The sequence below is a fragment of the Canis lupus genome, chromosome 5, assembly GCF_048164855.1.
Source record: "Canis lupus baileyi chromosome 5, mCanLup2.hap1, whole genome shotgun sequence".
Classification (NCBI taxonomy): Eukaryota; Metazoa; Chordata; class Mammalia; order Carnivora; family Canidae; genus Canis; species Canis lupus.
This window is the reverse complement of record NC_132842.1, coordinates 77,086,588-77,113,982: the sequence shown is the minus strand read 5'-3', so window position 1 is coordinate 77,113,982 and position 27,395 is coordinate 77,086,588. Positions and strand designations below refer to the sequence as shown.

General features: G+C 50.6%; 1 protein-coding gene across 1 annotated transcript; it reads right to left on the bottom strand.

Moving 5' to 3' along the window:
- Positions 1-1,212: 1,212 nt before the first annotated feature.
- Positions 1,213-19,582, bottom strand: LACTBL1 (lactamase beta like 1). Its single transcript, XM_072828452.1, has 7 exons — positions 19,509-19,582; positions 14,026-14,161; positions 11,346-11,455; positions 9,367-9,524; positions 8,165-8,403; positions 3,370-3,475; positions 1,213-2,224 (listed from the first exon to the last, which is right to left on the bottom strand). Exons 1-7 carry the CDS (start codon positions 19,518-19,520, stop codon positions 1,213-1,215), a joined length of 1,773 nt encoding a protein of 590 aa, XP_072684553.1. The 5' UTR covers positions 19,521-19,582.
- Positions 19,583-27,395: the final 7,813 nt, after the last annotated feature.

The following is a 27,395-nucleotide window of genomic DNA, read 5'->3' as shown; positions in this document are numbered from 1 at the left end:
ACAAACATACTCTGGACACCTGGGTAACTCAGCCCCTTAAGCAACCCACTCTTGGTTCCAGGGCAGGTGGTGAGACTCGGGCTTAGCTTAGAGTCTGCTTGAGTTTCTCCCTCGCCTTCTGCCCCTCCCCCTGCTCACACGTGCTCTCTCCAATAAATAAATAAAATCTTTTTTTATAAGTACGCTTTCGGGGGCACCTGGGTGACTCAGTGGTTGGGCATCTGCCTTTGGCTCAGGGCATGGTCCCGGGGTCCTGAAATCGAGTCCCGCATCGGGATCCCTGCGTGGAGCCTGCTTCTCCCTCTGCCTGTGTCTCTGCCCCTCTCTGTGTGTCTGTCATGAATACATAGATAAAATGAAGAAGAAAGAAGAAGGAAGAAGAAGGAGGAAGAAGGAGGAGGAGGAGAAGGAAGGAGAAGGAAAAATAAGGAAGAAGAAAGAAGAAAGAAGAAGGAAGAAGAAGAAGAAGAAAAAAGAAAGAAAGAAAGAAAGAAAGAAAGAAAGAAAGAAAGAAAGAAAGAAAGAAAGAAAAGAAGGAGGAGGAGGAAGGAAGAATAAAAAAGGAAGAAGGAGGAGGAGGAAGAAGAAGAAGAAGAAGAAGAAGAAGAAGAAGAAGAAGAAGAAGAAGAAGAAGAAGGAGGAGGAGGAGGAGGAGGAGGAGGAGGAGGAGGAGGAGGAGGAGGAGGAGGAGGGAAGGAAGAATAAAAAAGAAGGAAGAAGGATGAGGAGGAGGAAGAAGATGGAAGAAGAAGGTACTCTGTCAACTTGCTAGGACAGTTTCTTTTTTTTTTCTTTTTTTTAAGATTTTATTTATTTATTCATGATAGAGGGAGAGAGAGAGGCAGAGACACAGGCAGAGGGAGAAGCAGGCTCCATGCTGGGAGCCCGATGCGGGACTCGATCCCAGGACCCCAGGATCTCGCCCCGGGGCCAAAGGCAGGCGCCAAACCGCCGAGCCACCCAGGGACGCCCCCTTGCTAGGCCGGCTTCGAGATGCTTCCTCGCAGTGTCTGCGCTTAACTCCTCCCCCCCATGGAGAACGAACAGCTCAACCCCGGCGCGGTCCGCGGTCCGCAGGCCACAGCCCTGAGCAGAGCCGCGCTCCGCCGGCCGCAGGGGGTCTCTAACCGCCGCCCCGCCCCGCCCCCCCTTCCCAGTCCCGCGGGACCGAGGAGGCGAGGGAGGCCGGGGAAGGCCGGGCCGCGCCGCGCGTCACGGGGCCTGGAGCGCGGGCTTGCGCTGCAGCCGCAGCACCCGGTAGGTGTTGAGGCCCGGCACGTCGAAGCCGGGGGACAGCCCGTGGCGGTCGGGGGGGTAGAAGCGGACGAGCTGGCCGTGCTGCGCCTCGAGGGAGAGCCAGGCGGCCCCGGCCCCGGCCCCGGCCCCGGCCCCGGCCCCGAGGGGCAGCGCGCACGGGAACTCGCGCGCCACGTGCAGCTGGAAGACGCGGCCGCGCAGGTGGCGCAGCGCCAGGGTGCGGAAGGCGGGCGGCACGAGCGCCTCCACGCGGGGCCCGAACTGGCGCAGGCGCAGCTCGCCCGCCGGCCCGGGGCGCACCTCGTAGAAGGTCAGGTTGGCGAAGGTGAAGTAGCCGGCGAAGGGGCGCGCGCTGGGCGGCGGGGCGGGCCGGGGCTCGGCCTCGCGAAGGGCCCGCTCCAGGGCGGGCAGCAGCGCGTCGTAGGCCCGCGCCACCAGGTCGCGCCCGGGGGGCCGCGGCCCGGCCAGGAGCAGCACGAGGCCCAGGCGCAGCGGCGGCACGAGCGAGAGGGAGGCCGCGTAGCCGTCCAGGTCGCCGTCCTTGCGCGCCACGCGGTAGCCCCGCTGCGCGTGGAACTCCCACGGGGTGCCCGTCTCGTCGGCGAAGTAGGCGCCCGGGCAGGCCAGCAGCGGCGCCAGCAGGGCCTTGGCCGCGTCGGGCCGCAGCAGCCGCTGGGGCGCGCCGCCCAGGAGCGCGATGGCCAGCTTGGCCAGGTCGGCGGGCGTGGAGTACATCTGCCCCGACGGCCGGTACCAGCCCAGGTCGTAGAGCGGCGCGGGCCGCCCGCTGCCGTAGAAGCCGGCCGCCAGGCGGGCGCGCACGCGCGGCGTGAGGTCGAAGCCCGTGTCCTCCATCCCCAGCGGCTCCAGCACGTTCTCCGACACCCAGCGCTGGTAGTCACCCTGAGCCGTGTGCGCTGCCAGGACGTGGGCCAGGAGCGAGAAGGCCAGCGTGCTGTAGTGGCACCTGCAAGAGGAACGAACGGTGGAAACTGGGATGCGTGGCCCTCAGGAGCCCCGAGCCACCCACCCAGACTGTGTGAAATGTGGACTGGGTGCGGCTGAGGAGGAGCCTGCCTCGCTGCATCCCACGTGGTCAGACCCAGCAGACACTCCACAGGTCACTGCACACAAGTCACTATCCTACCCCTGGAAAGACTAAAAGCCAGAGAGGGGGGCAGAGAGTTGCCCAGGGGCACACAGCAGCTTGGACTCAGCAATGCACCTGGGAAAGGTGGTAAACAAGTCTTTTTTTTTTTTTTTTTAGTGGTAAACAAGTCTTATTGGTTCCTTACACTTTAGTATGATTTATTTTCATCAAATGGAAAACTAGAGTCGCGGACTGTTGTGGGGTGAAAATGACAGGCAGCCAGGAGTTCAAGGGTAACAAACAAATAGGAGGCAGGACTGGACCCCCTCCCTTCTCCCAAGCCCTACTGCATCCACTCCTCGTCTCATCAGCGTCCCATTTATTTCCATTATGGCACTTGGCAAAATCTGTATTTCTCTTGTTTATCTGTTCACTGATAAAAATATCCTCTGTTCACTCAGAAGAATGCACACTACATGAGGAGCAGCCTGCTTTACATTTGTTCCCCGCTGTACCTCAACAGCTAGGTGCTGGGGGTGCCTGGGTGGTGGCTTAGTGGGTTAAGTGTCTGCCTTTGGCTCAGGTCATGATCCCGAGGTCCTGGGATGGAGCCCCATATCGGTTTCCCTGCTCAGCAGGGAGCATGCTTCTCCCTCTCCTCTGCCTGCTGCTCCTCCTGCTTGTGCTCTCTGTCAAATAAATAAGCAAAATCTAATAATAATAATAAAAATAAAGCTAGGTGCTATATCTCAGTTGAGTAGATGCTCAAAAAAAGTTGAGTTGATGTATTAACAGAATACAAGGTTCACACAGAACTGGATATGGGCCCAGCCTCCCCCTTGCCTTGTGCCGCCTGTCTGGGCCTGTCTTCCCAGCTGTGGAACAGGGGATGCGTTCAGGGATCCCTGAGGTCTCCCCTGGCTCCAGCTCTCTACGATGAGGTGACACAGGCTCTCTCCTAGGAGGGGTATGTCGCCTCGGGAGGTTCCTAATGTTGTCGGGGCATCAGACACACTCCTCACCTGGTTCCCGGGTCTGCCACCAGCACATCATCCTTGAGCAGGCTCAGGGCCTCCTGGGTGCTGCCCCTCCACAGCAGTGAAGTGGACCGGAGCCTTCTAGGCAGCCCTGGGGAAGAGCAGTGATCAGACCTGCTGGGCCAGCTGGAAGTGGGTCCCTGGGTGCACTCCCTCCCCCACCTTCCATGAATTGAAAGATAAGGACCACAGAACCACTTTAAAAAAAGAAGAGAGTAGACCCGGTGGCTCAGCGGTTTAGCGCCGCCTTCAGCCCAGGGTGTGATCCTGGAGTCCCGGGATCAAGTCCCACATCAGACTCCCTTCATGGAGCCTGCTTCTCTCTCTCTCTCTCTCTCTCTCTCTCTCTCTGTATCTCTGGTAAATAAATTAAAAATCTTTAAAAAAATAAAAATAAAAAAAGAAGAAGAAGAAGGGGATCCCTGGGTGGCTCAGCGGTTTAGTGCCTGCCTTCAGCCCAGGGCATGATCCTGGAGTCCCAGGATCAAGTCCCACATCAGACTCCCTTCATGGAGCCTGCTGCTCCCTCTGCCTGTGTCTCTGCCCCATTCTCTCTCTCTCTCTCTCTCTCTCTCTCTCTCTCTCATCAATAAATAAGCAAAATCTTTAAAGAAGAAGAAGCAGAAGGAGTCGTCTAGCATGGACTCTAATCCCAGCTGTGTTTTCCTGGGCAAGTCACTTAACTCTCTGAGCTCCAGTCCCCTCATCTGTAACACGAGGGAAATAATTTCCTATATCATAGGGCTCATTTGAGGATTAGTTGAAATAAAATACTTAGCATAGGGTGACTAAGACCTGGCTTAGCACAGGTGGCTCAGACCTGTCTTCGGCTCAGGTCATGATACCAGGGTCCTGGGATTGAGCAGTGCGTTGGGCTCCCTGCTCAGTGGGAGTCGGCTTCTCCCTCTGCCCCTTCCCCCATTCTTGTGCTCGCTCGCTCTCTCATTCTCTCTCTCTCTCTCTCTCTCAAAATTTTTAAATGCTTAGCATGGGGTCTGGTCGCAGTAACTTTCAAAAATAATTGTCATCAACCATAGAGGTCTGATTCCACAAAATTCTTGAGGTCAGTACTCAAACAGGTTTTGTGGAACTGACTCCTTTGCCCACTTGGAATTTACTGTTTATTGAATGCAACCAGTCTTAGAAGGATCACAAGACTGGGCTTCTTTCCATCCTTCCACTCAATGGGTTTCAAGCATCCCTTTTGTTTCAAGGATTGTTCTGGGACCTGGAGGTTCTGTAGTGAGCAAGATAAAGTCCCTGCCCACAAGGAGTTTCTATTCAAGTGAAGGGGAAGATAATAAATAAATACTCATGCTGTGGGGAAAAATAATTGCATGTAAGAAGGGAGGGATTGTTATTTATCCAAGGTGACCAGAGGAAGTCCTCACAGAGAAGGTGACCCTTGAGAGGTGAAAGCTGGAGGAGGTGAGGGGGAGAGCCACGCAGCAGTGTGAGGGAAGAGTGTCTCCCACAGAAGGAACAGCTAATGCAGAGGCCCTGAGTCAACAGTGCCTTGGCATGTTTGGGGACCAGTGTGGAACAGCCAAAGTGGCTGAAGAAGAGTGAGAAGAGGGAGACTTTGGAGCTGAGAGATACAGGGATATGCCATGGGGTGCTAGAGAGTGCTAGAAGGACTTAGCTTTTTCTCTGAGTGGGATGTGACCACTGCAGGGGTTTTAAGCAGAGCACTGACCTATATTTTATCAGGTTGCTCTAGTTGCTATTTAAAAACAGACTTTTGAGGGGCAGAAGCAAGGAAGTCTGTAAGAAGACTTGAGAATCCATGTTTAATTGATGGTGGCTTAGACTTGGGTGCTAGCAGTGGAGATGGTGAGGAGTGGTTGGATTCTGGATATATTTTGAGCGGGGACCCAACAGAATTTACTATTGGAGGAGATTTGGAGGGTGTGGGGATTGGAGATATCAGGGGTGACTCAGAGCTTTTTGGCTCAAGCAACTGGGAGATGAAGTCTGGAGTCCTGAGTTTAAGTTCTGACTCTAACTCTGGTAATTCTAATTTTTTTTTCTTTTCTTTTCTTCTTTTTTTTTTATTGGAAAGGGGAGGGGCAGAGGTGGAGAGAGAGAATCAAGCAGGCTCCACGCCCAGCACAGAGCCCAATATGGAGCTCAATCCCACAACTCTGAGATCATGACCTGAGCTGAAATCGAGAATCAGATGCTTAACTGACTGAGCCACCCAGGCACTCCCTGACTCTGGCACTTCTTGCTGTGCGACCTAGAACCGTGTACTTTACCTCTCTGAGCCTCTACTTGCCCATCTTTAAATGGGCTTAAGCACCTGCAGTGGTTTCCCTGTGAGGTTTGGAAGGCTTAACCTGGAGAATGGATGAAAAGCTCCAGGAATGGGAGAGAGTTTATAGATTATAGTGTGAGTCCATCACGAAAGACTTTGAGAGCCTAGAACAGAGTTGTTCAGGCAGCCACTGGCTCAGCTGGGCCCCTGAGACTGTAGGAGAAGATGTGTAGAATGTTTTAAAACTAACCAAGCACTTGGTACTTGGGTCCCTGGGTATGGATTAAAGAAGAATCCACAACACACCCCTAGAGGGAGCGCTAGAGTCAGAGTTACAACCGGGGTGGATTTAACAGGAGACTGGAGGAGCCTAAGCTTCAACGTTCCTCACCTGCATGGCCCCTTCCAAGGCCTGTATCTAATTTTGAATTTTTAATGATGTACCCTTAAAAAGGACCCCCAGAATTACATCCACATCAGACCCCACTGAACCTGGGTCTAACCCTGGCTATAGAATAACCAAAGCTACCCTGACAAGTGCTTGCTGTGTGCCAGGTGCTCTGCTAAGTGTTTTATACTCATTAGCTCATTTAATCCCCACTAATTATGCAAATGGAAGAGAAACATAGAGCTCAGAGAAGTTAAATGACTTGCCAAAGATCACACAGCTGGGAAGGGCAGAGCTGGAATTTCAGTGCTTGTGCCCTTAACCACTGGGCCGCCTTCCCTCCAGAAGACTGATGCTGGGGCGCCAGGGTGGCTCAGTCGGTTGAGCATCTGCCTTCAGCTCAGGTCATGATCCTGGGGTCCTGGGATTGAGCCCTGCATTGCGCTCCCTACTCAGCGGGGAGTCTGCTTTTCTCTCTCCCTCTGCCCCTCCCCCTGCTCACTCTCTCTCTCAAATAAATAAATAGATCTTAAAAAAAAAAAATGAGGAAGGGACACCTGGGATGGCTCAGCAGTTCAGTGTCTGCCTTTGGCTCAGGGCGTGATCCTGGAGTCCCGGGATCGAGTCCCATATCGGGCTTCCTGCAGGGAGCCTGCTCCTCCCTCTGCCTCTGTCTCTGCCTCTCTCTGTGTCTCTAATGAATAAATAAATAAAATCTTTAAAGAAGAAGACGACAACGATGACTGATCCTGTCCTGCCTGAATTAATTTGGGAGGCTCCATCCTCTCGCTGAGCCTTGGGGACACCATCTGGGCTCAGAAGAGATAACCAGGCATGTCCATTGACTGAGACCTCAGGCCTTTCGAGATGATAGAATGGCAGGTATGTGTATATTCATTAGGTTTACATAAGTGTGTTATATAATATGTACATTATACGTTCTTACATATATACATTCATGCACAGGTATGCACTAAATGTGTGTATTATTTTATCCATATTTTATCATATGGTAGCATATAATATATACTGTTTGAGCTTTTTCCTTACTTAAATTAACATTATGTCTTATTCCATCTCAGTACATAGCATTGTTACCCTTTTTTCTGGGGCTACATCTTGATTGTATACCCCTCTCCTATCTTTAAGTGTTTCCACTTTTCACTATTACAAACAGGGCTGTAATGAATGTGTGCCTACCTCGTAACACTCACGTGTGAATGCTTCTGTAGAATTTCCTACAAGGGTAATTGCTGAGTCAAAGGATATATACATTTTAAATTGTGATAAATGTTATCAATTGTCCCCCATACAGGTTGCACCAATTTAAGTTCCCACCACGGATGGATAAGAGGGCCTATTTCACCATTAACCTCACCAACTTAGTACACTCACCATTTTGGCCTTTGCCAGCCTGATGGTGGTGGTGGTGGGGGGGGTGTTTTGTTCAGTGGTTTTAATTTACATACATTTTGTTATGAATGAGGTTGATCATCATTTTAGTAGTCGTAAGGGCCATTTGTACTTTTCTGTGAGCTGTCTATTCTGTTCCTGTTCTTCAGCCATTTTTCTGTTGGGTTGTTGGTCTTGGTATTGATTTGTAGGCAATCTTTGTATATTGAGGGAAATTAGGTCTTCAGTGTAGAACTGAGTACAAATAATTGGCTTGTCCTTGACCTAATAATCAGATCTTGCCTTTCAACCTGCCACCTGATCTTGATTTGTCCCTTTGATCTAAACTCTCAGATTTCTTTTTTTTTTTTTTACAGAAATTTTCTTTGCAGATAGACTTTTTTTTAAGATTTTATTTATTTATTCATGAGAAACACACAGAGGAGAGAGAGAGGCAGAGACACAGGCAAAGGGAGAAAGAAGCAGGCTCCATGCAGGGAGCCCGAGTGGGATTCGATCCCGGGTCTCCAGGATCACGCCCTGGGCTGAAGGTGGCGCTAAACCACTGAGCCACCTGGGCTGCCCCTAAACTCCCAGATTTCACCTCAGCTTTTACCTTGCCAGATCTATCTACCCCTGGCCCACCATCCAGGGCAGGTGAGAGGGTGGTATGGCCAGCCTGGCTGGGTGAGAACTCACCTGAAATAGTTTGGGTTGAGCTGGGAAAGTTCAGAGCTGCTCACCTGAGAGCTGGCTGGCCATCCTTCGGAGGGTGACCGGTGAAGGCCTTGGGGCTGGGCCCACCTCCTCCAGCCCGTCCATCAGGCTCTGTTGTCCAGGGGCTGACGCCATGCCCAGCGGGTTGTTGATGGTGAAGGTGCTGACGTAGCGCTCCAGAGGGTCATCTAGGGAGGCCACAATGCCCTCCTCCCAAAGCCGGTATAGCATGAGGACCGGAAAGATCTTGGAGAGGCTGGAGATCCTGGACAGTGTTAGGGCACGAGGGTGCAGAGGAATGCGGTTGGCCCCACCACCCACATCCACCCTGCACCTCCACACCCCAACTCTGTAGTGTTCTAGGAAAGCACTGAGCCCACCCTTACCCAGGCCCTCAGACAGAAATCCACCAGCCTCTGTAGAACTGCCTTTGGGATGTTTGAGAACGTACCACAGTGGTGGGTGGACACTCTTGAGCACCCACCCCATTCCAGGCCATAACCCAGGCCCTTCCCATTCTGGAACAGATGTGGGTTGGCCAAGTGGTCTTGGGCAAGTATTAGATCTTTCTGAGATTCAGTTTCATTGTCCATTCATAGGTGGTAGGAGAGATTGAATGAGATTGGGCAACAAACCAGGCAGGTAGGTAGTAAGTGTTCAGCGGTGACAGCAAATAGAATTGTTGGCCCCATGCCTGGCACACAGCAGGTGCAGTGTGACTGGAACCTCTGTAGTCCTTACAGTATCTCTGGGTGTGAGTATGTTCACTTTGCATGGGCAGCTTTAGGGATCCCACAGGCAGCACCTAGGCAGGGAGACTCTGGATGTGCAGCAGAGGGTCCCACATTTCTTCCACCTGGACCACTGCTGCCAACTGACAGGGATCAGGGGCAAGGGCCCAGGAACTGGTTATAGTCCCTTTGTGGCAGATAGAAGGGGCTGGGGGTGGGACACAGGGAAACTTTTCTGGTTAGGGAGGTTTTGAGCTCCTCAGAACTCTCCAGAAGGAATTTCTTCCTGACCTCCACCACCATGGTGTGATGTTGGGCACCCTCTGGTCCACTCTGGACCTCAGTCTCCTCATCTATAAAATCGTCAGGACTTCATAAAGGCCCCTGGCAGTGTGAACCCTAGCCATGGTTCTCTTGAGTCCCCCGATCTCCTAGGTCTCCCCTGTCCTCCCATCTCTTGCCCTGCTCCACAGGACCCTGGAGGTCACCCGGCTGACCGGTACATGGTGTACTCGTTGGGGGGCCCAGAGGCCGGATCTGAGCCATTCTTCTTCCCAAAGTTCCCAGTCCAGAGCACAGTGTCATTGTGGATGACAACTGCAGACACGGCAGCCAGGCCTGGGGCAGACAGCGCCTGACGCAGGATCCTGTCCACCTTGGAGGAAAGGAGCAGGAGGCTCAAGTACAGGCACAGAGAGACACACTCCACTCATTCTTCATGCCCTGTGCACTCCCACACCACACCCTGCACACAGCAGCCCTGGCCTGACCCCCTCTATTCTCTCCCCACTGTCACTGGAGCCCCCAGACCTCAGGTTCTCATACCCCCTGGGACGGGACCCCCATCCAGTTACAACCAGTGCAGCTCCACATGTGTTTTCTATGTAGGGCTTCCTCATGAAGATTTTTGTTTAAAGAAACATTTCCTTGGCGAAATGTAAAAAGAGGGAGGGGTTAAACTACTCATCTAGTTGAACCCCCCTCTGAAGCCCTAGAAAACCCCCAGGAGGCCTAGTCTCACCTCCTAATGTTAGAGAAGTCACTATAGGAGGGCCCCTAGGCCTTCTTTGAACATTTATTGAAAAGACATTGTTTTCAATAATGAAATGCAGTGATGGTGAGAACTCCTAGGTTTGTTGGACTTTTGGAATGTGCCGGGTGTCATATAAAGTGATTTTCACGCATCGTTTCATTTAAGTCTCATAACAAGTTCAGTGCTCATTCCTCCATGTCTTACAGATGAGAAGATTAAATCCATGAGATACAAAGTGACTTGCCCTAAGCAGCTGAAGGTTCATGGAGTCAGGGTTAGAAGCCCACGTGAAGGCCAGCCCTAGCTCCTAACTTACTGCTGGACCGGCCTGCCAGGTGATTACACAGATCTGGAACCCAGAGCTCCGTCCACCTGTGGTTCCCAGGCCGGTGCTAGCTTTGCCCCTGTGTGCCTCAGTGTCTTCCTCTGTAGACGGGGCCTCCCAAGCATTCCTAGAAAGAAGCCACCATGCACTAGGCGCTCCCCAGAGGGCAGCCGTGGTTATCGTTGCTGCTCTGTTTTCATTACTATGACCCTGGAGCTTCCCAGCACCCTTCTGCTCCCTCTCCTCTGCTAACTTTGTCCTGTATTTGCAGACAGTGATGGTGTCTCCCTGCATTGGCTCACACCTTCTCCCACGTGGACACACATCACCCCCTGTCCCTTCAACTGTCCTGGACGCCTGTCCCGTCCCTGTGCCATGCTGCTGGCTCCTGTACTTCTGGTCATGTATCATTTGTCCATTTGTCGGTCTCCTGATGTGAGTGGCCCAGGGGGTGGGGTCTGAGTGGCACAGGCTGGGGCTGGCTGGCAGCCCCCTCTAGTGTTAAGCCATCATGTGGTGCTAAAAGGCATCATGGGGGGTGGGGGCAGTTAATCGTATTGTGCTGGCCTCTGGGATAGGGGCTCTGTCCTCCTCGGCCCACCTCTGGCCCCGCCAGCCTGAAGTTCCCTGTAGTTCTCTGTGTGTCCCTTGCCTTCACTCTGCTGCCTCTGGGCCTATGCACATGCTGGCCCCTCTGCCCAGAGCATGCGTGTCACTCCTCCAAGCTCCCTTGTCACATGAATGTCACGTGAATCTATCCTCTAGGTATCTCCTACTTGTTCACGTCTCAGCTTAGACACCACTCGCTCCAGAAGCCTAGCCTGACCCCAAAGCCAATTCTTTGTATCCCTGCATTCCCCAAATGTCCCCTATCCTCACTCTTTCCCATGTTGTCGATGTTATTTGTGTTGACTACTCTGTCACTTCTAGACTAGTAGCTTCTTTAGAGCAGGACACTATCTTCCTGCTATAGCCCTGGTGCCTAGCACAGAGTAGGTGCTCAAGAACTGTATGTTGAATGAATGCATGAATACCACTGCTAGCGCACAGGTTATGCCCTCCCCTTCATCACCCAGGCCGAGCCCACACACCCAGTCCCCTCTTGGGTCATCACTGACCTTTTCCAGGGCCTCCTTCAACACAGGGAGAGGGTGGGCCAGGGGCACAGGCTCAGGGTGCCGGGGACACATTCTCACAGGGGCAGAGGTCACCTCTGGTCCCAAGGAACCTGGAGGGAACATCACATGGTGAGTGGGGGACAAAGATCAGGATAGGAGTCTAGGGGTCATCCTAGAAGAGATGGGACGGTGGCAGCAAAGGGCAGAGCCGTGCCTTGGGGCCAGCCGTCCCAGCTGGCAGCAGCCTCCCCGGGAGATAGCAGGGCACAACGACCTGCTATGAGCAGCAAGGGGCAAAAGGCAGAGTCAGCCTGGGAAGAGAAGGGACAGTCCATGCCCACATGTGATGCTTGGCCTTCAAAATACCAATTAGGCCACGGTTCCTGGTTGGCAGCCCTTCTCTCTTACATGACTGGCATCCCCCTTCCATGTAGTCAGCTGCCTTAGAAAAATTCTGGCTCCTTGGGGCTGGCTCAGCCATGTCTGTCTACCTGTCTGTCTGTCTCTGCTTCCCCGATTCTGATCATATATTTGGGTGGAGAAGTGCACTTGGGCTCCACTTAGGGCTTCAGGCCTAAACCATAAGGGACAGTGCCTTCTGTCACCAGAGCTGTGGGGCCAAAATAGCAGGTTTCAGTCCCATTCTGCTTTGGTCCAGGAGTATGGCTTCCCGGGAACCTCAGGGGAGATGTGGGCCCTGGCAGGACGGGGTTCAGGCTGACAGATCATTGCAGCCGCCCCAGACCTCCCCGGGTCCTCGAAGAACAGTGAGGAGCGGGGAGGGTGTAAGGGCCCCTAGGAGCCGCACCCTTCGTGAAGGCGTCCCCCCACTATGTCCCGAGACGACACAGAACTGAGAGCAGCCAGTCTGTGGGAGGCTCACCATGGCCATAAGTTCATCCAACTCCTCCCACCTTTTGAATCTGCCTGACTTTGTGACTTTGTCAGGATGAATTGTCTGGGTGCCTTCCAAAACTAGGCCTTGATCAGTTTGCTCCCTGGGAACACTGCCCCCTCGTGGATAAGCCTGGAATAGCGGCCATGGGAGCAGGTGTGCACATAGAGAGACTTACCCAGGTGACTTGTCTCCTGAATTGAAAAGAGCCCAGGTTAGACCAGCAGCAGAACTGTCAGCAGGCCCACAGAATCACGAGAAGTATAAATCACTTTGTTCCAAGCCAGTAGGTTTGGGGGTGGTTTATTACTCAGCATTAGATAACCGATATGGTCCCAAACAGAAAAATTACAAACCTTGGGGAAGATCTCTCAACAAATCCCTGACATAGGTTTAATCATTGGAGTAGGGAGGTCTCAGCCAGTTTGTTTCGCCTGGGACTCAGGTAGGGCTCAAGCCCACGGCCCTGCAGTAATTTGCACCTGTACAAAAGGTCACCCAGGAATCTTAAAATGCAGATTTGAGGGGCACCTGGGTGGGTCACTCAGTTAAGCATCCAGCTCATGATCTCAGCTCAGGTCTTGATCTCAGGGTTATGAGTTCAAGCCCCATGCTGGGCTCCACACTGGGTATGGACCCTATTTTTAAAAATGCAGATTTGATTCAGTAGATAAGGGGTGGACCCAGGGCATCCTCATTTTTAACAGCCTCTCAGGTGGTGCCCACACGAGCAGGTCCATGACCTGTTTGGTTCCCATTTGTGACAAATTAAGGAGAAAATTTGAAAACATGCATTTAGAAACTTCTATAGCAATTTGATGGAGTAATTATGTGTTGAATCTTAAAACTTGGGCATTTATAATCTTTTTTTCATTTAATCTCTCTTTTTTTTTTTCATTTAATTTCATTTGTATGTACCGCATTACAGCAGTACTGGTCTGCTTTAGGTTGGTAGGTTGACAGTTTGAGAAGCATGGCCCTAGAGGACAAGCTGACCCACCTACTTGGGGACTGTTGGCTTTAGAGTCTAAGAAAACCCTGGTAAAGGAATTTACCCTAGAAAGAATGGGTTGGGTGGGAGAAGAAAAGGCCAGCAAGAAAATAAAAGGAGCCATTTCTGCAAAGTATCTCTGTGGGACTTTGGGAGCCCAGGCCACCGTGTTGAGCCTTGGGCATCTGTAACACAAGAGGACTGGAGAGAGGCATTCACCCCAGCTTCAGCAGAGAGCTGGGATTCTGGATGATTCAGGATCTCGACAGGTTGGAGGGCATAGGGGTTGCTATAGCAACAGAGGGCCTGATGGATATGCCCAGCAGTGGTGGCTCATTTGCCAAGCCTTGACCAGCCCCCAGATGGAGAGGCTCCAAGCAATGGCAGCGTCTGTCCAAGGACACCTCATTGTTCCTCCCAGGGTCTTAGATATAGCTGGGGGAGGACCTTTAAAGGGGGGTAGGGCCTGAAGATCCTATCATGAGGGCAGAGGACCAGGCAAGAAAAACTCCATTTGCCCTTATTGGGGGACCCTGAGTTTTACAGCCAGACCGGGTAGTTTAGGGAAACCCCCGTGGCACTGGGGTCCTCATTTTAGACATTAGAGCATCAAGACACAGAAAGATCATGTGACTGGCCCAAAGCTACACAGCCAGTGAGGGTTGGAGTCAGAATGAAGGCCAGAGTTTCTGAGTCTAAATCTTGGGGTCTTCTTACCCCTACACCTTCAGATCAGCTTACGGCCCACAGGACCCGCGGGTGGGGGAGAAACTCAAGGATGCTTGTGCACTCACTGGTCTTCAGCTTGGGGAGGTGGTACTGCCATAGGAAGCAGCCGGTCATAACCACAGATAACAGGAAGAAGAAGCTGCAGGAAGCTGGGAAGAGCCACTTCTTTTTCACTTTCAGCAGGCGGGGCTGCCGGCCCACCTGGAAGGGGAAGGACACAGGGCGCAGCCCCCACGGCAGTCAGCCAGAGGGAGGAGAGAGAGGGACCCCCTACTATACCTTAGGTTCACCCAGACATCAGGAGAGCCCAGGGCGTGGGGGAAAAATCACGCCTGGAAAACCAAGGTTCTTTCCAGGATGACCCCTTCAACGCCGTGCCACACGTGTACCTCCGCACCTCTGGGCCTTTGCACAGCCTGTTTCCTCTGCTGTATGTGCCATTTCTCTCCTGTGTACTTAGTGAAATCTCCAAGGCCAGCTGAGGTGCCACCTCCTCCGAGAAGCTTTCCCCAACTCTCCTCATCCAGGTCCCTTCCACGGCACTTTGTCCAAGTGTCCATTGTGGTACAAGACCAACTCCCTAAGGCAGTAGCTGTCTGACTGCTAGTAGCTGATGTACTTAGGGGAGTGTGAGTTCTCCAAGGACGGGGCACCTACCACTCAAATTTCTTAGATCTTAACATTTTACCATATCGTAAAGATATTCTTTACATTTAAAAAAAAAATACCATGTCAGTCACTCATTTAGTTTCTGGTTGGTCCATCTCATCCCATAGAGAGCAGGGGTTCGTGTTTGCTCACTGTGGTGCCCCAAGTGCCCCAAGTGCCTAGAACAGTCCCTGGAGCATAGCAGACCCTAATAAATAATTGACAAATGCGGGATCCCTGGGTGGCGCAGTGGTTTAGCGCCTGCCTTTGGCCCAGGGCGCGATCCTGGAGACCCGGGATCGAATCCCACGTCAGGCTCCCGGTGCATGGAGCCTGCTTCTCCCTCTGCCTGTGTCTCTGCCTTTCTCTCTCTCTCTCTGTGACTATCATAAATAAATAAAAATTAAAAAAAAAATAATTGACAAATGCATGGCTAGGGGAAAATAAGACATTCTAGGTGGAGGTAATGTCCTCTTTGCACCACCTGCAGATTCCCATCTCCATCCCTTCTGTCCCTCGCCCCCTCATTTTCTCTCTTTAAATAAAAAAAAAAAAAAAGTTTTTTTTTTTTATTTATTTGAGAGAGAGAGAAAGCGAGAGAATACAAGCAGAGGGAAGGGTCACAGGGAGAGGGAGAAACAGACTCCCCACTGAGCAGGGAACCTGACCTGGGGCTCAATCCCAAGACCCCAGGATCCCGACCCGAGTCAAAGGCTGCCGCCAAACCAACTGAGCCACCCAGACACCCCTAAAATCTTTTTTTTAAGATTTTATTTATTCATGAGAGAGACAGAGAGAGAGAGAGAGACGGAGACACAGGCAGAGGGAGAAGCAGGCTCCATGCAGGGAGCCCAATGTGGGACTCAATCCCAGGGCTCCAGGATCAGGCCCTGGGCTGAAGGCGGCGCTAAACTGCTGAGCCACCCGGGCTGCCCCCTAAAATCTTTTTTTAAGTGCCTATTTTATGCATTTGAATTGAGAGCACTGTGACGGGCAATGAAATATCTGGGCGGTCAAGTGTGGCCTTTTTCAGCTGAACTAGATACTATCCAGTTGCTCTCCAAAGTTGTTGCTCCAGGTAACACTCCCACGACCTGTGATTCTCATTTCTATTTTTAATTAATAGGGCTGAACCCTTTTTCCTGTGTTTACTGTGTATATTTGGGTTTGCTTTTCTACGAATAGACTGTTCCTATCCTTTGCCTGTTTTTTCCTATTCAATTTTCTGTATTACTATTAGAGTTCTTTGTAAGTTCTGGATACTCTTGCTCATGTTTTTTGTCTTTTCACATTGCGTTTATGATACCTTGTTGCGGGGCCAGAATAGTGTAGTGGTGAATCTGTGGCCAGATTGCCAAATTGTGAATCTCAGTTCAGCCACTTCCTGGCTGCGTGACCTTAAGAAAGTCACCCTCTCTGTGCCTCTGTTTCTGCACGTGTAAAAAGGAAGTGATAACAGTGCTTGCCTCGTAAATTAGTAAGGATTTAGTGAGTTAATATATATAAAGTGCATTCTGTTTGTCCCATTGTAAGCTCTGTTAGCTATTATTGTTGAATAGAGGGTTCTTCGTTTTGGTTTTGGTTGTGCCAATCAAATTCATCAATATTGTCTCTTTTGTTTGCTGTGTGTGTGTGTGTGTGTGTGTGTGTGTGCGTGCTATCTACTCAGAAAAGCCTTTATACAGAGGTTATAGATGTAGATTTCTATACTTTCACACACACAAAAATATATTTTTGGTCATGGTATAAAGAAGGAAAATAGGGCAGCCCGGGTGGCTCAGAGGTTTAGTGCTGCCTTCAGCCCAGGGTGTGATCCTGGAGGCCCAGGATCGAGTCCCACGTCGGGCTCCCTGCAGGAGCCTGCTTCTCCCTCTGCCTGTGTCTCTGCCTCTCTCTGTCTCTCTCTCTCTCTCTCTCTCTCTGTCTCTCATGAATAGATAAATAAGTATTTTTTAAAAAGAAGGAAAATAATTTTATTTTTTCATGTGGATAATCAGTCATCTCAGAACCATTTATCAAATACTCTAATCCTGTCCCCCACTGACCTGTATGCCATCTCTGAAACATACCCAGCATCTGTACATACCAACACCTGCTCTATAGGCTCTGTTCCATTAGGGTCTCACTGAGTTTCAATTCCCTGTCCCTCTGTCCAATCCCACACACTCACATGTTGAGCACTGTCCTTCAGGAACCAGTCTGGCCAGAGAGGCTTGCTATAATCTGACCCCAACTGACTCCATGGGCCCATTTCCTGCCTCTCCTCCTCCTCCTCCTTCTCTTCCCCCTTGCATCTTTATGCCTCATCCCCCTCTCCATGACATTGTACTTGTGATTCCCCTCTGTGAGGCCCTTTCTATCCATTTCCACCTGACAAACTTGTCTTTTTCCCTTAAAACCCATGGGTATTCGTAGAGCCTTCTCATTCTCTGCAAGGTAGAACTGAGGGCCTCTCCTCTCTGCTGTATGCACACCCCTTACTGCATTGTAATAGTAATCCACACTGGCTGCTACTGGCATCTTTGTCTGGGTCCCTACTCGGTGGCAGGTGCCTCCCACACCAGGATCGTTCCTTTTTGGCCTTTACGCCTGCAACACTTGGCACTCCACCTGGCACTGGCAGATCCTCAGGAAATATGTTTTGAACTTTACATTGTCCTGCAAGATGAAGGTCTTGGGTTCAAATCTCAGCCCCATTTCCTGAGTCGGGTGTTAACTATGGACAAGTCCCTTCCCCTGTATGGGCCTCCGTGTCTTCAGCTGTTGGAGCAGGATGGACTATTTGTAAAGAGTTTATATTTACATCCGGAAATCTCCAGCTCTAAATCTGGGGTTCCCATTGAAGCCATTCTTTATTCATAATTTCCAAAGATTGGGAACAAACCAAAAGTCCCTCAACTGGATATAGTCGAGACAAACTCCACTATATCCCCACAACGGAATACTTATCAGCAATGTAAAGAAACAAATAGATGCAGTCATGTGAATGAATCTCAGATGCGTTATGCTAAATGAAAGAAGCCAGACTTAAAAGCTGCAGTCTATGTGATTCAATTTTCATAACATTCTGTAAAAAGCAGAGCTGTAGGGACAGAAAACCACTCAGTGGCTGCCTGGGGCGTAGGGATGGGGTAGAGGATGGAGGAGCAGAAAGGACTTCGGAAGATGATAGAACAGTCCTGTATCTTGACAATGGTTTCAGGACTGTGTGCATTTGTCAAAACTCATAGAACTGAACACCAAAAAAAGTGCCTTTTAATGCATGTACACACTTCCTCCTTTTTTTTTTTTTTTTTTTAACTAAGCCGCTAAAGAGCCCAAGAGCATAAGGATGACTCCACCGAGGTGTCACAGGAGTGACATCAGACACAAGACTGCGCTTCAGCCAAAAGGAGTGGAGGGGGTGCTCTCTGGCATTGTTTGTGTGAGAGGGAAGTCAGAAGGTGCTTCCCTCAGAGCATGAGCAAAGGGCCACTGGGGCAGGGCCAGGGAGGGAGCCCCAGTGGGAGGGCAACCTAATCTCCCTTAACACACATCCATGACATGGCCAGGATGTGGGCATCTCATTTTCTCTTTTTTTTTTTTTTTTAGAAAGCTATTTTTTTAAGATTTTATTTTTTATTTATTCATGAGAGACACAGAGCGAGAGAGAGAGGCAGAGACACAGGCAGAGGGAGAAGCAGGCCCCATGCAGGGAGCCCGATGTGGGACTCGATCCTGCGTCTCCAGGATCACGCCCCAGGCTGCAGGCGGCGCTAAACCGCTGCGCCACTGGGGCTGCCCAACATCTCATTTTCAAGTGCAGAACGAAATTCAGAGACTTTGAATGACTTGCCGAAGTCATGGACAGCACATGACGGACCTGGGATTCTAGCTCTGTGCTCTGCATCTCTCCACCCCACCTCACCACATGACTGTGATCTCTGCACCCCCAATTCATCATCCTCCTCTGAGGCCCAGCCGCCTCTCATGCCCATCTCCAATCTCAGGATTTACACCAATAGACCCAAATTTGGGGTCAGTGTTTAATGTCTAAGCTGCTCACCAGCTGCTCACATTTTGACTTGCAGTAGCCACTAAGACTCTCTCCCCTCTGGAAAATGCTGGCAAGGGAAGGGTTCCAGAAGAGCCCGACTCTCCCAAACTCTATGCCTCCCCCATTCTTTCCCCAGGTGGTCTACAGTCCCAAGACACTCACTTCCATTCTCCTTCTCCTGCCCACTCTGGTGCAACCCTCCTTGTCCAGTCAGTCATCCAGAATACAGTTTCCAAGGGTCAGCTGTGTGTTGGGCACAGTCCTATGCCCTTAGGGTACAGGACCTTTGGCCAACATCTGTCCCCCATAGAGCCAGCAAGATGGTGGAGTGACCATACTCAAGGGCTCTGGGGTCAGGGAAAGCAAGACTTGATGCCGACTTTGCCCTTACTGGCCTTGGACGAATGACTTCACCTCTTTGAGTCTCCATTTATCTGTGTAATGGAAGTGACCATCCTTCCTATACCTCATAGAAATTAGGTAAGGGTAAACGAGATAATGCATGCAAAGCCCCTAGAAAGCTATTGCCTAACTGGTGCTAGTGTAGTCATTTCTCTGGGAAGGAAATGTAAACAGAGCATGTGCAGACAGCTTTTGGGTCTCAGGGGGACCCATGAGCTCAGCCTCTGGGTGGGAGGGGGAGGAAAGATTCATTGAACAGGTAGTGGGGATGAATCAAGGGCACTCCAGCCAAAGGCCTGGGGATATGAGAAGGAAGGGGAGTACTTTCTGGCTGGTTTCGAGAATTTAGTATATGCAAAATACTTGAAACTGTTCCTGGCCTACAGTCCAAACTCTAGAAATGTTAGTGGTGATAATGAAGGTAATGTGGAATGATCTAGACTTCATGGGGCTATGCCTTACCTGGGTCTTCATTCTTTCCAAGGTGTGGAAGATTCCAGCTCCTTGAAGATTTGGGTCTACAGCTCAGGAGACCCTATGAATGGAAAATTGAGTCAGAGGAGTAAAGAACAACAGGGATCCTGGAATCTGGAAAGGAGGAGGGGACAGAAATGCTAGAAGATGAGGAGGGGGAATGAGGAGGGGAGGGGACAAAGCTTCACTTCATGAAGCTCCACCTCAAAGGCAAGGGGAACTGAGCTCAGAAACCCTGCAAGCTCGACCAACTGTCCAGATCTGCCCAGGTCTGTCATGATTTTAGCACTGAAAGTTCCAGATCCCTCAGGCCTGGGGAAATCAGGACAGTTGGTCGTTCTCCTGGCCACTGCCTCCCCTTCCAGCCTTAGAAACAACCCTGTCAGACACCGGCCCTCCAGACTCTTAACCCCACTCACCCTCTTCTGGAAGGCTCAGGAAGGACAGGGCAATTCAGGCCCAACCATGGCTGGCCAGTGTCTCCAGGAGTCCCCATGTGCCAGGGGACGGGAATGGCTTCCTGGGCTTCTGAGGTGCAGTTCTCCAGTGGCTGGCAGATGTAGTGCCGATTACCCCAGCACTAATCCCTCCACGAGCCCTCCGCCATTAGGATTAGTTCCTGGGGTCCCTGGGCGGCAGGGAGTGGGGAACATCTGTCAGGGCCTGGGCAGCACCACGTGATCCAAAATGCTCCGGGCTGGCGGACAAAGGAATGCTGTCTCCAGAAGGAGTGTCTGCCAAGCCCGGTGTGCCAGAGATGACCCACAGGCCTCCCAGACCTGTCCATGCCCCACACCAGCTCCTCAGCTGCCTCTGTGGAACCAGGATTCCAAGGAACACAGTTTGAAGACCACTAGGGGTCAACCCAATCGTTAAACATTCAGATAACCAGTTCTGTTGCTGCCTGCGTAGCCTTGGGTAAGGCATGCCCTCTTTGTTTCTTCCTCTATAAAAGGGGAAAATAATATCTTGGTTACCATGAGGATTAAATTACAGCGTGCTGGTGAACAGATAGCCTAGGACCTGGCCCTGAGTAAAGACTCTATAAAGACCAGCTTCTTGTGATAACTTAGCTTTGTGCCCAAAACTCTACCCCTGTGTCAGACATCAGATCTTTCTCGGTGAACGTGCTAGAAAGTTACTATCCATTGAGTTTAATTGACAAAAAAAAAAATTATTCATTCACCTTCCTGGCACTAGATGTGGCTACACATTGGAATTACCTGGAGAGCTTTGAAAAACCACTGGTGCCTGGGTTCCATACCTAGAGATGCTCAGGGACATGGCTTTGGTGATTCTACTATGTGGTCAAGGTTAGGTTAGGAACCGCTGCCCCAGACCAGCATGTCTCCAACTCACCTTAAATGTGTATAGGAGGGGATCCCTGGGTGGTTCAGTGGTTTAGCGTCTGCCTTAGGCCCAGGGCATGATCCTGGAGTCCTGGGATCGAGTCCCACATCAGGCTCCCTGCGTAGAGCCTGCTTCTCCCTCTGCCTGTGTGTGTGTGTCTCTCATGAATAAATACATAAAAATAATAAATAAATAAACACATACATACATACATACATACATACATACATACATACATAGGTATCGGAACAGCCTGAGGTCAAGTCAAACTGCAGGTTCTGAGTCAGTGGGTCAGAGCAGGACCTGAGATTCTACATCTCTAACCAGCTCCCAGGTGATGTCGATGCTGGTCCATGGACCACATTTTGAGGAGCAAGAATCCTCTGCAATTCATTGGTCACACAATCTCCCATATCATTATCTCCATAGGGCCCCGGAGCTACCTCCCAGCCACCCCGTTTTTGAAGGGACTTGAGCGATTCTCTCCACTTTGCTGATGATTAAGGTCAAGTATGTGAATGGGTGGAGGCAGGTCTTCTGGATCTTAGTTTGCATCTCTGGTGGTTAGAAATCTGGACTGGTCTAGAAAAGAATGCTTACTAAGTTAGAGCAAGAAGAGAGCTGAGTGATTTTGCCTAAACTCCACACCGTATGGCTGGTGAAACAGGCTCTGAGAGAGGAGGTGACTTCCCAGGGTCCCATAGCAAGCTTAGTAACAGCTGCTATAGTGGGGCTGGAACCTGTGTCTTCTGGACCTGGCCGCTTGGTCAGTCTTTGCTGGGCAGCGTGCCACCGGGTCACAGCTGGAGTGCCGATAGTACTCAGTGCTTTCCATGTTACCTCCTTTGGTCTTCAAAATAGTCCCACGAGGCACGTTCTGTTCTGCCCATGAAGTGGCAAGACTGGGATTTGGACCCAAGAGGCTTCACCTTGTCCCAAATACAGCCAACTATGTTGACTCCCCATCGGACCAAGAGGTCCTCTAGGGCGAGAACCACGTCTCACTCTAGTTGGTCTCCAACCCAAGGCCGAATATGCAAAACAGACCACTCCAGAGTTCTGCACCTCAGCTGACAAAGACCCTCATTCCCAGGACACAGACTACTTTCTGAGCTCCTCCCTCCCCAAAGCTGCCACTTGTCACCAACCCAGTCCAGTCTTGCCCCTTCTGAAGTTAGTGGGTAGGAATCTGCAGCATGTCATACAACAATGTGGCCACATGGCGACAGTAGAGGCCCATGTGTAAACTCTTAGGCCCGCCTGAGCCTCCTCTGAAGGATAATTTTATTCATTGAGCACTTCCCTTCCTCCAGGCATTTGTCCAAGGGCTTTCCATGCATGAACAAAGATAATCCCCACAACAGCCCCATGAGGGAGGAGTTATTCATCCACTTTATACATGAGAGATCATATTAGTCCTTTGCTTAAAAACCTTCGATGGCTGCCCACTGCCCTTGGAAAGATCAAAATTGGACCCTTGAGTCAGTCCACTGGGGTTCAGATCTCAGCTCCACTACTTACTACTTCTGTGACTTTGGTTGGGCTTCTTGGCTCCTCTTGGACCTCAATATGCTCATCTAGTAACAAGAATAATAAAACAGAGCCTACCGCCTTGGGATGGGAGTGAGGGTGCCATTAGCTAAGCACACAGTTCTGCAGCTGGCACACAGCTAAGTGCTCAACACACATGAGCCACCATGACGACCATGGGTCCCATTCTGTCTCCTCCCAACGTTCCCATTCATGCCCCCGCTGGTCTCTTCCCCTTTCTTCATCCCCCTTTTTGCCCACTTACCCCTACTTTCCCCATCTCCCCGCCACCCCTTCCTATCCCTTTTGCCTCCTCTTCTCACTTCCCTTCTCTTCTTTCCATCTTTCTCCCTCCAGTTTCAGAACTCATTCCAGTTGTCCCAACATTTCCTGGAGGTGTTTTCTGATATCTGTTCTCTGTGGACCATGCTCAGGTTTGTAGAACTAGGAGCAGGTCTTGTTCCACAGAGGGGTAGGAGGCTCCTGAGTTCCAGTGGACTGTGGGTTTCAGAAACTCCTGCTGGCCTCCTCTTTTTCCCCATGTTCTAAAACTCTCTCCTGAAGTCGACCTCTCCATGTGGCTTGCTCCCTAGATAATTTTGAGGTCACTCTCTTGTCCCCAAATCCACTCCAGAACATCCCCAGAGAGAGAAAATGACTGTCCCTACCCTCAGCATCAGAATTGTTTAGAATGAAGAACGTGGCCAAAAAGATCTCAAGGACAAATTAAACTTGAAAAAGAAAAGTCTCTCTCCCAAAGGATCTGTGAAGATATTTAGCATTTTTCCCCCAGTCATGCTTGGATTGATTAATTGATTCATCTGTTGGCTAACTTATCCATTGAATCACCCAACAGACACTTATTGAGGATCTACTATTCATCAGGTCTTATACTCGGGTCTGGGGGAGGACATAGGGCAAGGCAGACATAGCAACAAATACTCATTGTCAACACAATGTATATTTTTTTAAGCTTATATATTTAATCCCCCGTGGGGCTCAAACTCATGACCCAAGATCAAGAATCACAGGCTCTTCCCAATGAACCAGCCAGGCACCCCAGCACATATTTGTTGAGTACCTACTAAGTGTTGGACACTGCTCTAGCCGCTTGAATTTATCTCCATGAACAAGACAGATCCCTGACCCTGTAGAGCATATGTCCTAGCGGAGGCAGCACAATAAGTAAGTGAAGTGGCATGTGAGGAAGTGTCACAGACTATGGAGAATAAGTAGAGCTGGGGTGGAGGTTATAGTGTTAAATTGGGAGGTCAGGATGGCCTCACTGAGATAGAAACATTTAGCAAATCACCTAGAGGAATAAGGGAGTTAGGTATGTGGCCAGCAGTGGAAGAGTCCCTAGTAGGGGGGACATCTACTGCAAAGGCCTCTTAGAGGTCGAGAGTGTGCCCAGTGTGCCAAGGGAAAAGCAAGGAGACTGGTGGCTGGAGCAGACTAAGTGAGGGGCAGGCCAGTAGGCCAGGTCAGCAAGGTAAAGAGGGGTCATGGAGAACCTCATAGGCTGAAAGAAGGACTTTGGTTCTCATTCTGAGTGACATGGGAGCCCTTTGCAGGGCTTGGAGCAGAGGAGCAGCATGACATGACTCACGTTTTTAAAAGACCACTCGGGCTTTTGTGTTGAGGGCTGCTTAGAGGGCCAGAGTTGGGGGGTGGGGAGATCAGGGGCTTATCCCAGGTCAGAGATGGTGGTGGTCTGGAGCAATAGTGGAGGCAGCTGGAGTCCCAGACTCTGGCCATGCTTTGAAGGTGGAGCCAGCAGGACTTGCTCATAAGTTAGAGCTAAACACGAGAGAGAAAGAGAAGACTCAGGACCAGCTCTAAAGTTTTTGGCCTAAGCCACTGGAAGGGAGAAGCCTGCAGGTGGGAGAGGTTTGGAGCAGAGGGGCAGAGTTCAGGACTCGTTAATTCTGAGATGTCTGAGTGAAAGTATGGAAGTAGGCAACTGGCCATTCGAATCTGGAAGGTAGAGGTCTGTATCAAAGATATAATTTAGAAAATCATTAGCATTAGAAAATAGGAGATGATATTTAAAACCATCACCATGGAGTGGAATGAAGTGAAGGAGGGATCTGAACACTGAGCCCCGAGGTCCAGGAGATGTGAGCGCTGGATGAAGGCAGATGCCACAAAGTCATGCAGCGCAAGTGCAAATCGGGTTTCACTCAGGAAACTAGAAGTGACAGGTCAGCGGTTAATGAGGTGCTGGGTGGCGCAGCGGTTTAGCACCTGCCTTTAGCCCAGGGCTCGATCCTGGAGACCCGGGATTGAATCCCACGTCAGGCTCCCGGTGCATGGGGCCTGCTTCTCCCTCTGCCTATGTCTCTGCCTCTCTCTCTCTCTCTCTCTCTCTCTCTCTCTGTGTGTGACTATCATAAATAAAAAAAAAAAAAATGAGGTGCTGGTGCATTGTGCACTCTCTCATCATCATATGGAGAGAGGTTCGAGGGTTAGGTCATGGCTGGAAACATCCTGGAGTGTGCCCCAGAAGACCCCTTGATCCCCCCGCCCCACTACTCTATTGTTGTCTAGCCAGCATGAGGTCAGCCTCAAAAGTAAAGAAAAACTGGTCTGAGCTCAGGCACCAGCAAAATTGCTTGCATACTGAAGGCACCTGAAGACCCTAAGGGGAGTGGAGACCTTCTGGAATCATTTCTGCATCTGGGAAGGGAGTCTGCTCTAGAGTCCACCTGCTGTCATCTCATTGCTAGAACCTGGAGTGAGCTCTTAGGGTCTTCCAGTAGAGATTGTTTTTCCAAGGTCCATCTCCCGACCTAGGGCTCATTGAACATAGGCCTGCCCACCAGGGATGGAGATCAAGAAGAGTGTAATAAACAACAGGGGTAGAAATCAGCTGGGCTGGTAAAGGGATTTCCGGCTGTTGTTGGCAATACTGGGTGAGACTCCCCAAAAGGAGAGAAGCCTGGAGTGATCAGTAAAAAGCCCATGGTAGAGGCCTGAGCCATCTGGCCATGGAGTCCTTACCAGATGCAGGAACCTATAACCAGAGCACAAAACAGTCCTAGGATATGAAGGGTGCTGCTCAATACTCTGCCAGTGGGCTTCAACACCATCTGAGCAAGGGACAGGAACATGGTTGTGGAGGCCCAAGACATAGCTGTTGGTGGCTGTGGCCAGCTAGGAGCAATGTCTTTGCCATTGTCAGAGGGTGAGTCACTGATAAGTCTCCTGCAGCTGGGTATGGTGGGCGGGGATAAGGGTGATGGTAGGTTGAGTACTGTGATAGGTTCGTGCCATGGGCCCTGGTCTGGGCAGCTGCTAGAAGCTGTTCAGCATTGCCCGTCCAAATCTGGAAGAGAAGGCAAGTTTACTTAGCCCTCCACCCTGGTCTGTTTCCTGAGATTGCTTGCATGTGTTCTTGCTAGATCACCCGTGAGGTGTCATGCGCCCGGGTGAGCCAAGTGATTTGTCCTTTCCCAGAGCATTGTCACCATAGGAGCCCAGGAGTCAGCATTCTACCTGACAAGTCAGGGATACCCTTCTCTTTCCTAGGTGCCCACAGAGGGTGATGACAAAGTGCTGGTGTAATGGCACCTTGAAGGAGCCATTGCAAAGCTCTGTTGTACCAACCATCTTGCAGGTGGCAAGTGTGGAAGAGCAAGTGAATTCCATAGTGACGTAAAGCCCACAACTGGGAGGCAGCGACTGTAAACAGAGTTTCGTTGTCAGACTGTGCCATTTTGAGAAATTTTAGCACATGGCAAAGGGGCTCATCAGAACCTTAGGAGTCTAGCTTAATGAAGAGAATAGCCACCCCCATATCCTAAATCAAGTCTACAGTGGTCAGAATCCATTGCACCCAATTTGCCTCTTCTGAATTTGTCAAATCCCCCAAGTTGTTGTGCTATACCTTGAGCCACAGGCCAACATTTCTAGCAAGCAAGACATCCTCTGTGAGTACCAGCGATGTCATAGGTCAAGTGGATCCTCACTGGGCCACCTCAGACCTCCATGATGGTTTTGTTATTGTGGTAGGTGCAGGCATGATCTAGGGCACCAATTGGATATGATAGCCAAACAGCTCTGATCAGATTTTCTGTCCAGAGGCTCTGTTAAGATGCAGTGCCTTATTGTGAGCTTGTTATATATCACATACATTTGGAGTTTGGGGCTGAATTGCTTTATCTGTTTCCACAGCAGAGGTTTCCATATGGATATTCTAATAGTCCAATTCTGGGTGGTCCAATGGCCTGGCCATATAGCAAGACCATTAGCAGTAGCCCGTGAAGCTTTGTGAAAGGGACTGTTACAAAGGTGTAAGCAGGGACACCTGGGTGGCTCAGAGGTTGAGCATCTGCCTTTGGCTCAGGGTGTGATCCCGGGGTCCTGGGATAAAGTCCCACATTGGACTCCCTGTAGGAAGCCTGCTTCTCCCTCTGCCTATGTCTCTGCTTCACTCTCTGTGTCTCTCATAAATAAATAAATAAATAAATAAATAAATAAATAAATAAATAAATCTTTTTTTTTTAAAGATTTTTACAGCAGCATATAGGGACCCCACAAAGATAATGTAGTATACCCCAGGACTGGAAAATGGAGAATGCTTACCACCCCCAGCTCCAAAGGGAACCTGGAAGAAGGTCCTGTAGAAAGAGCCTTCCTGAGAGGAGTGACCCTCTGTGAAGGAACCCAGCCAGCCCTAAACCAACCTGAGGCAACCCCAGAATGGAGAGTGGACTTGGAGAGGCATCAAGAGACCTGATCCACAAGGGAGGGTTGTGAGTTAAGCAGAGAGGTCATGGGAAGAAAGACCTGAGGGGGTGTAGTAGCTCACCTAATCCTTACAACATGCAATGAGGTTGGGAGTACTACTCTCCCCATTTCACAGTTGAGCAGACTGATTCACAGCAAGAATAAACAACTCAGAATTGTCTAAGATCACACAGCGGGGAATTGATAGAGGTGGGATTTAAAGTCAGGCAATTGGGCTCCAGAGATCCTGCTTAAAAAAAAAAA

Coding starts and splice junctions, on each gene's coding strand:
- LACTBL1 (XM_072828452.1), bottom strand. Junction 9,525..11,345: donor TGAAGGAGGCCCTGGAAAAG/GTCAGTGATGAC, acceptor CTTTCCTCCAAG/GTGGACAGGATCCTGCGTCA. Junction 8,404..9,366: donor AACGAGTACACCATGTACCG/GTCAGCCGGGTG, acceptor AACACTGTCCAG/GATCTCCAGCCTCTCCAAGA.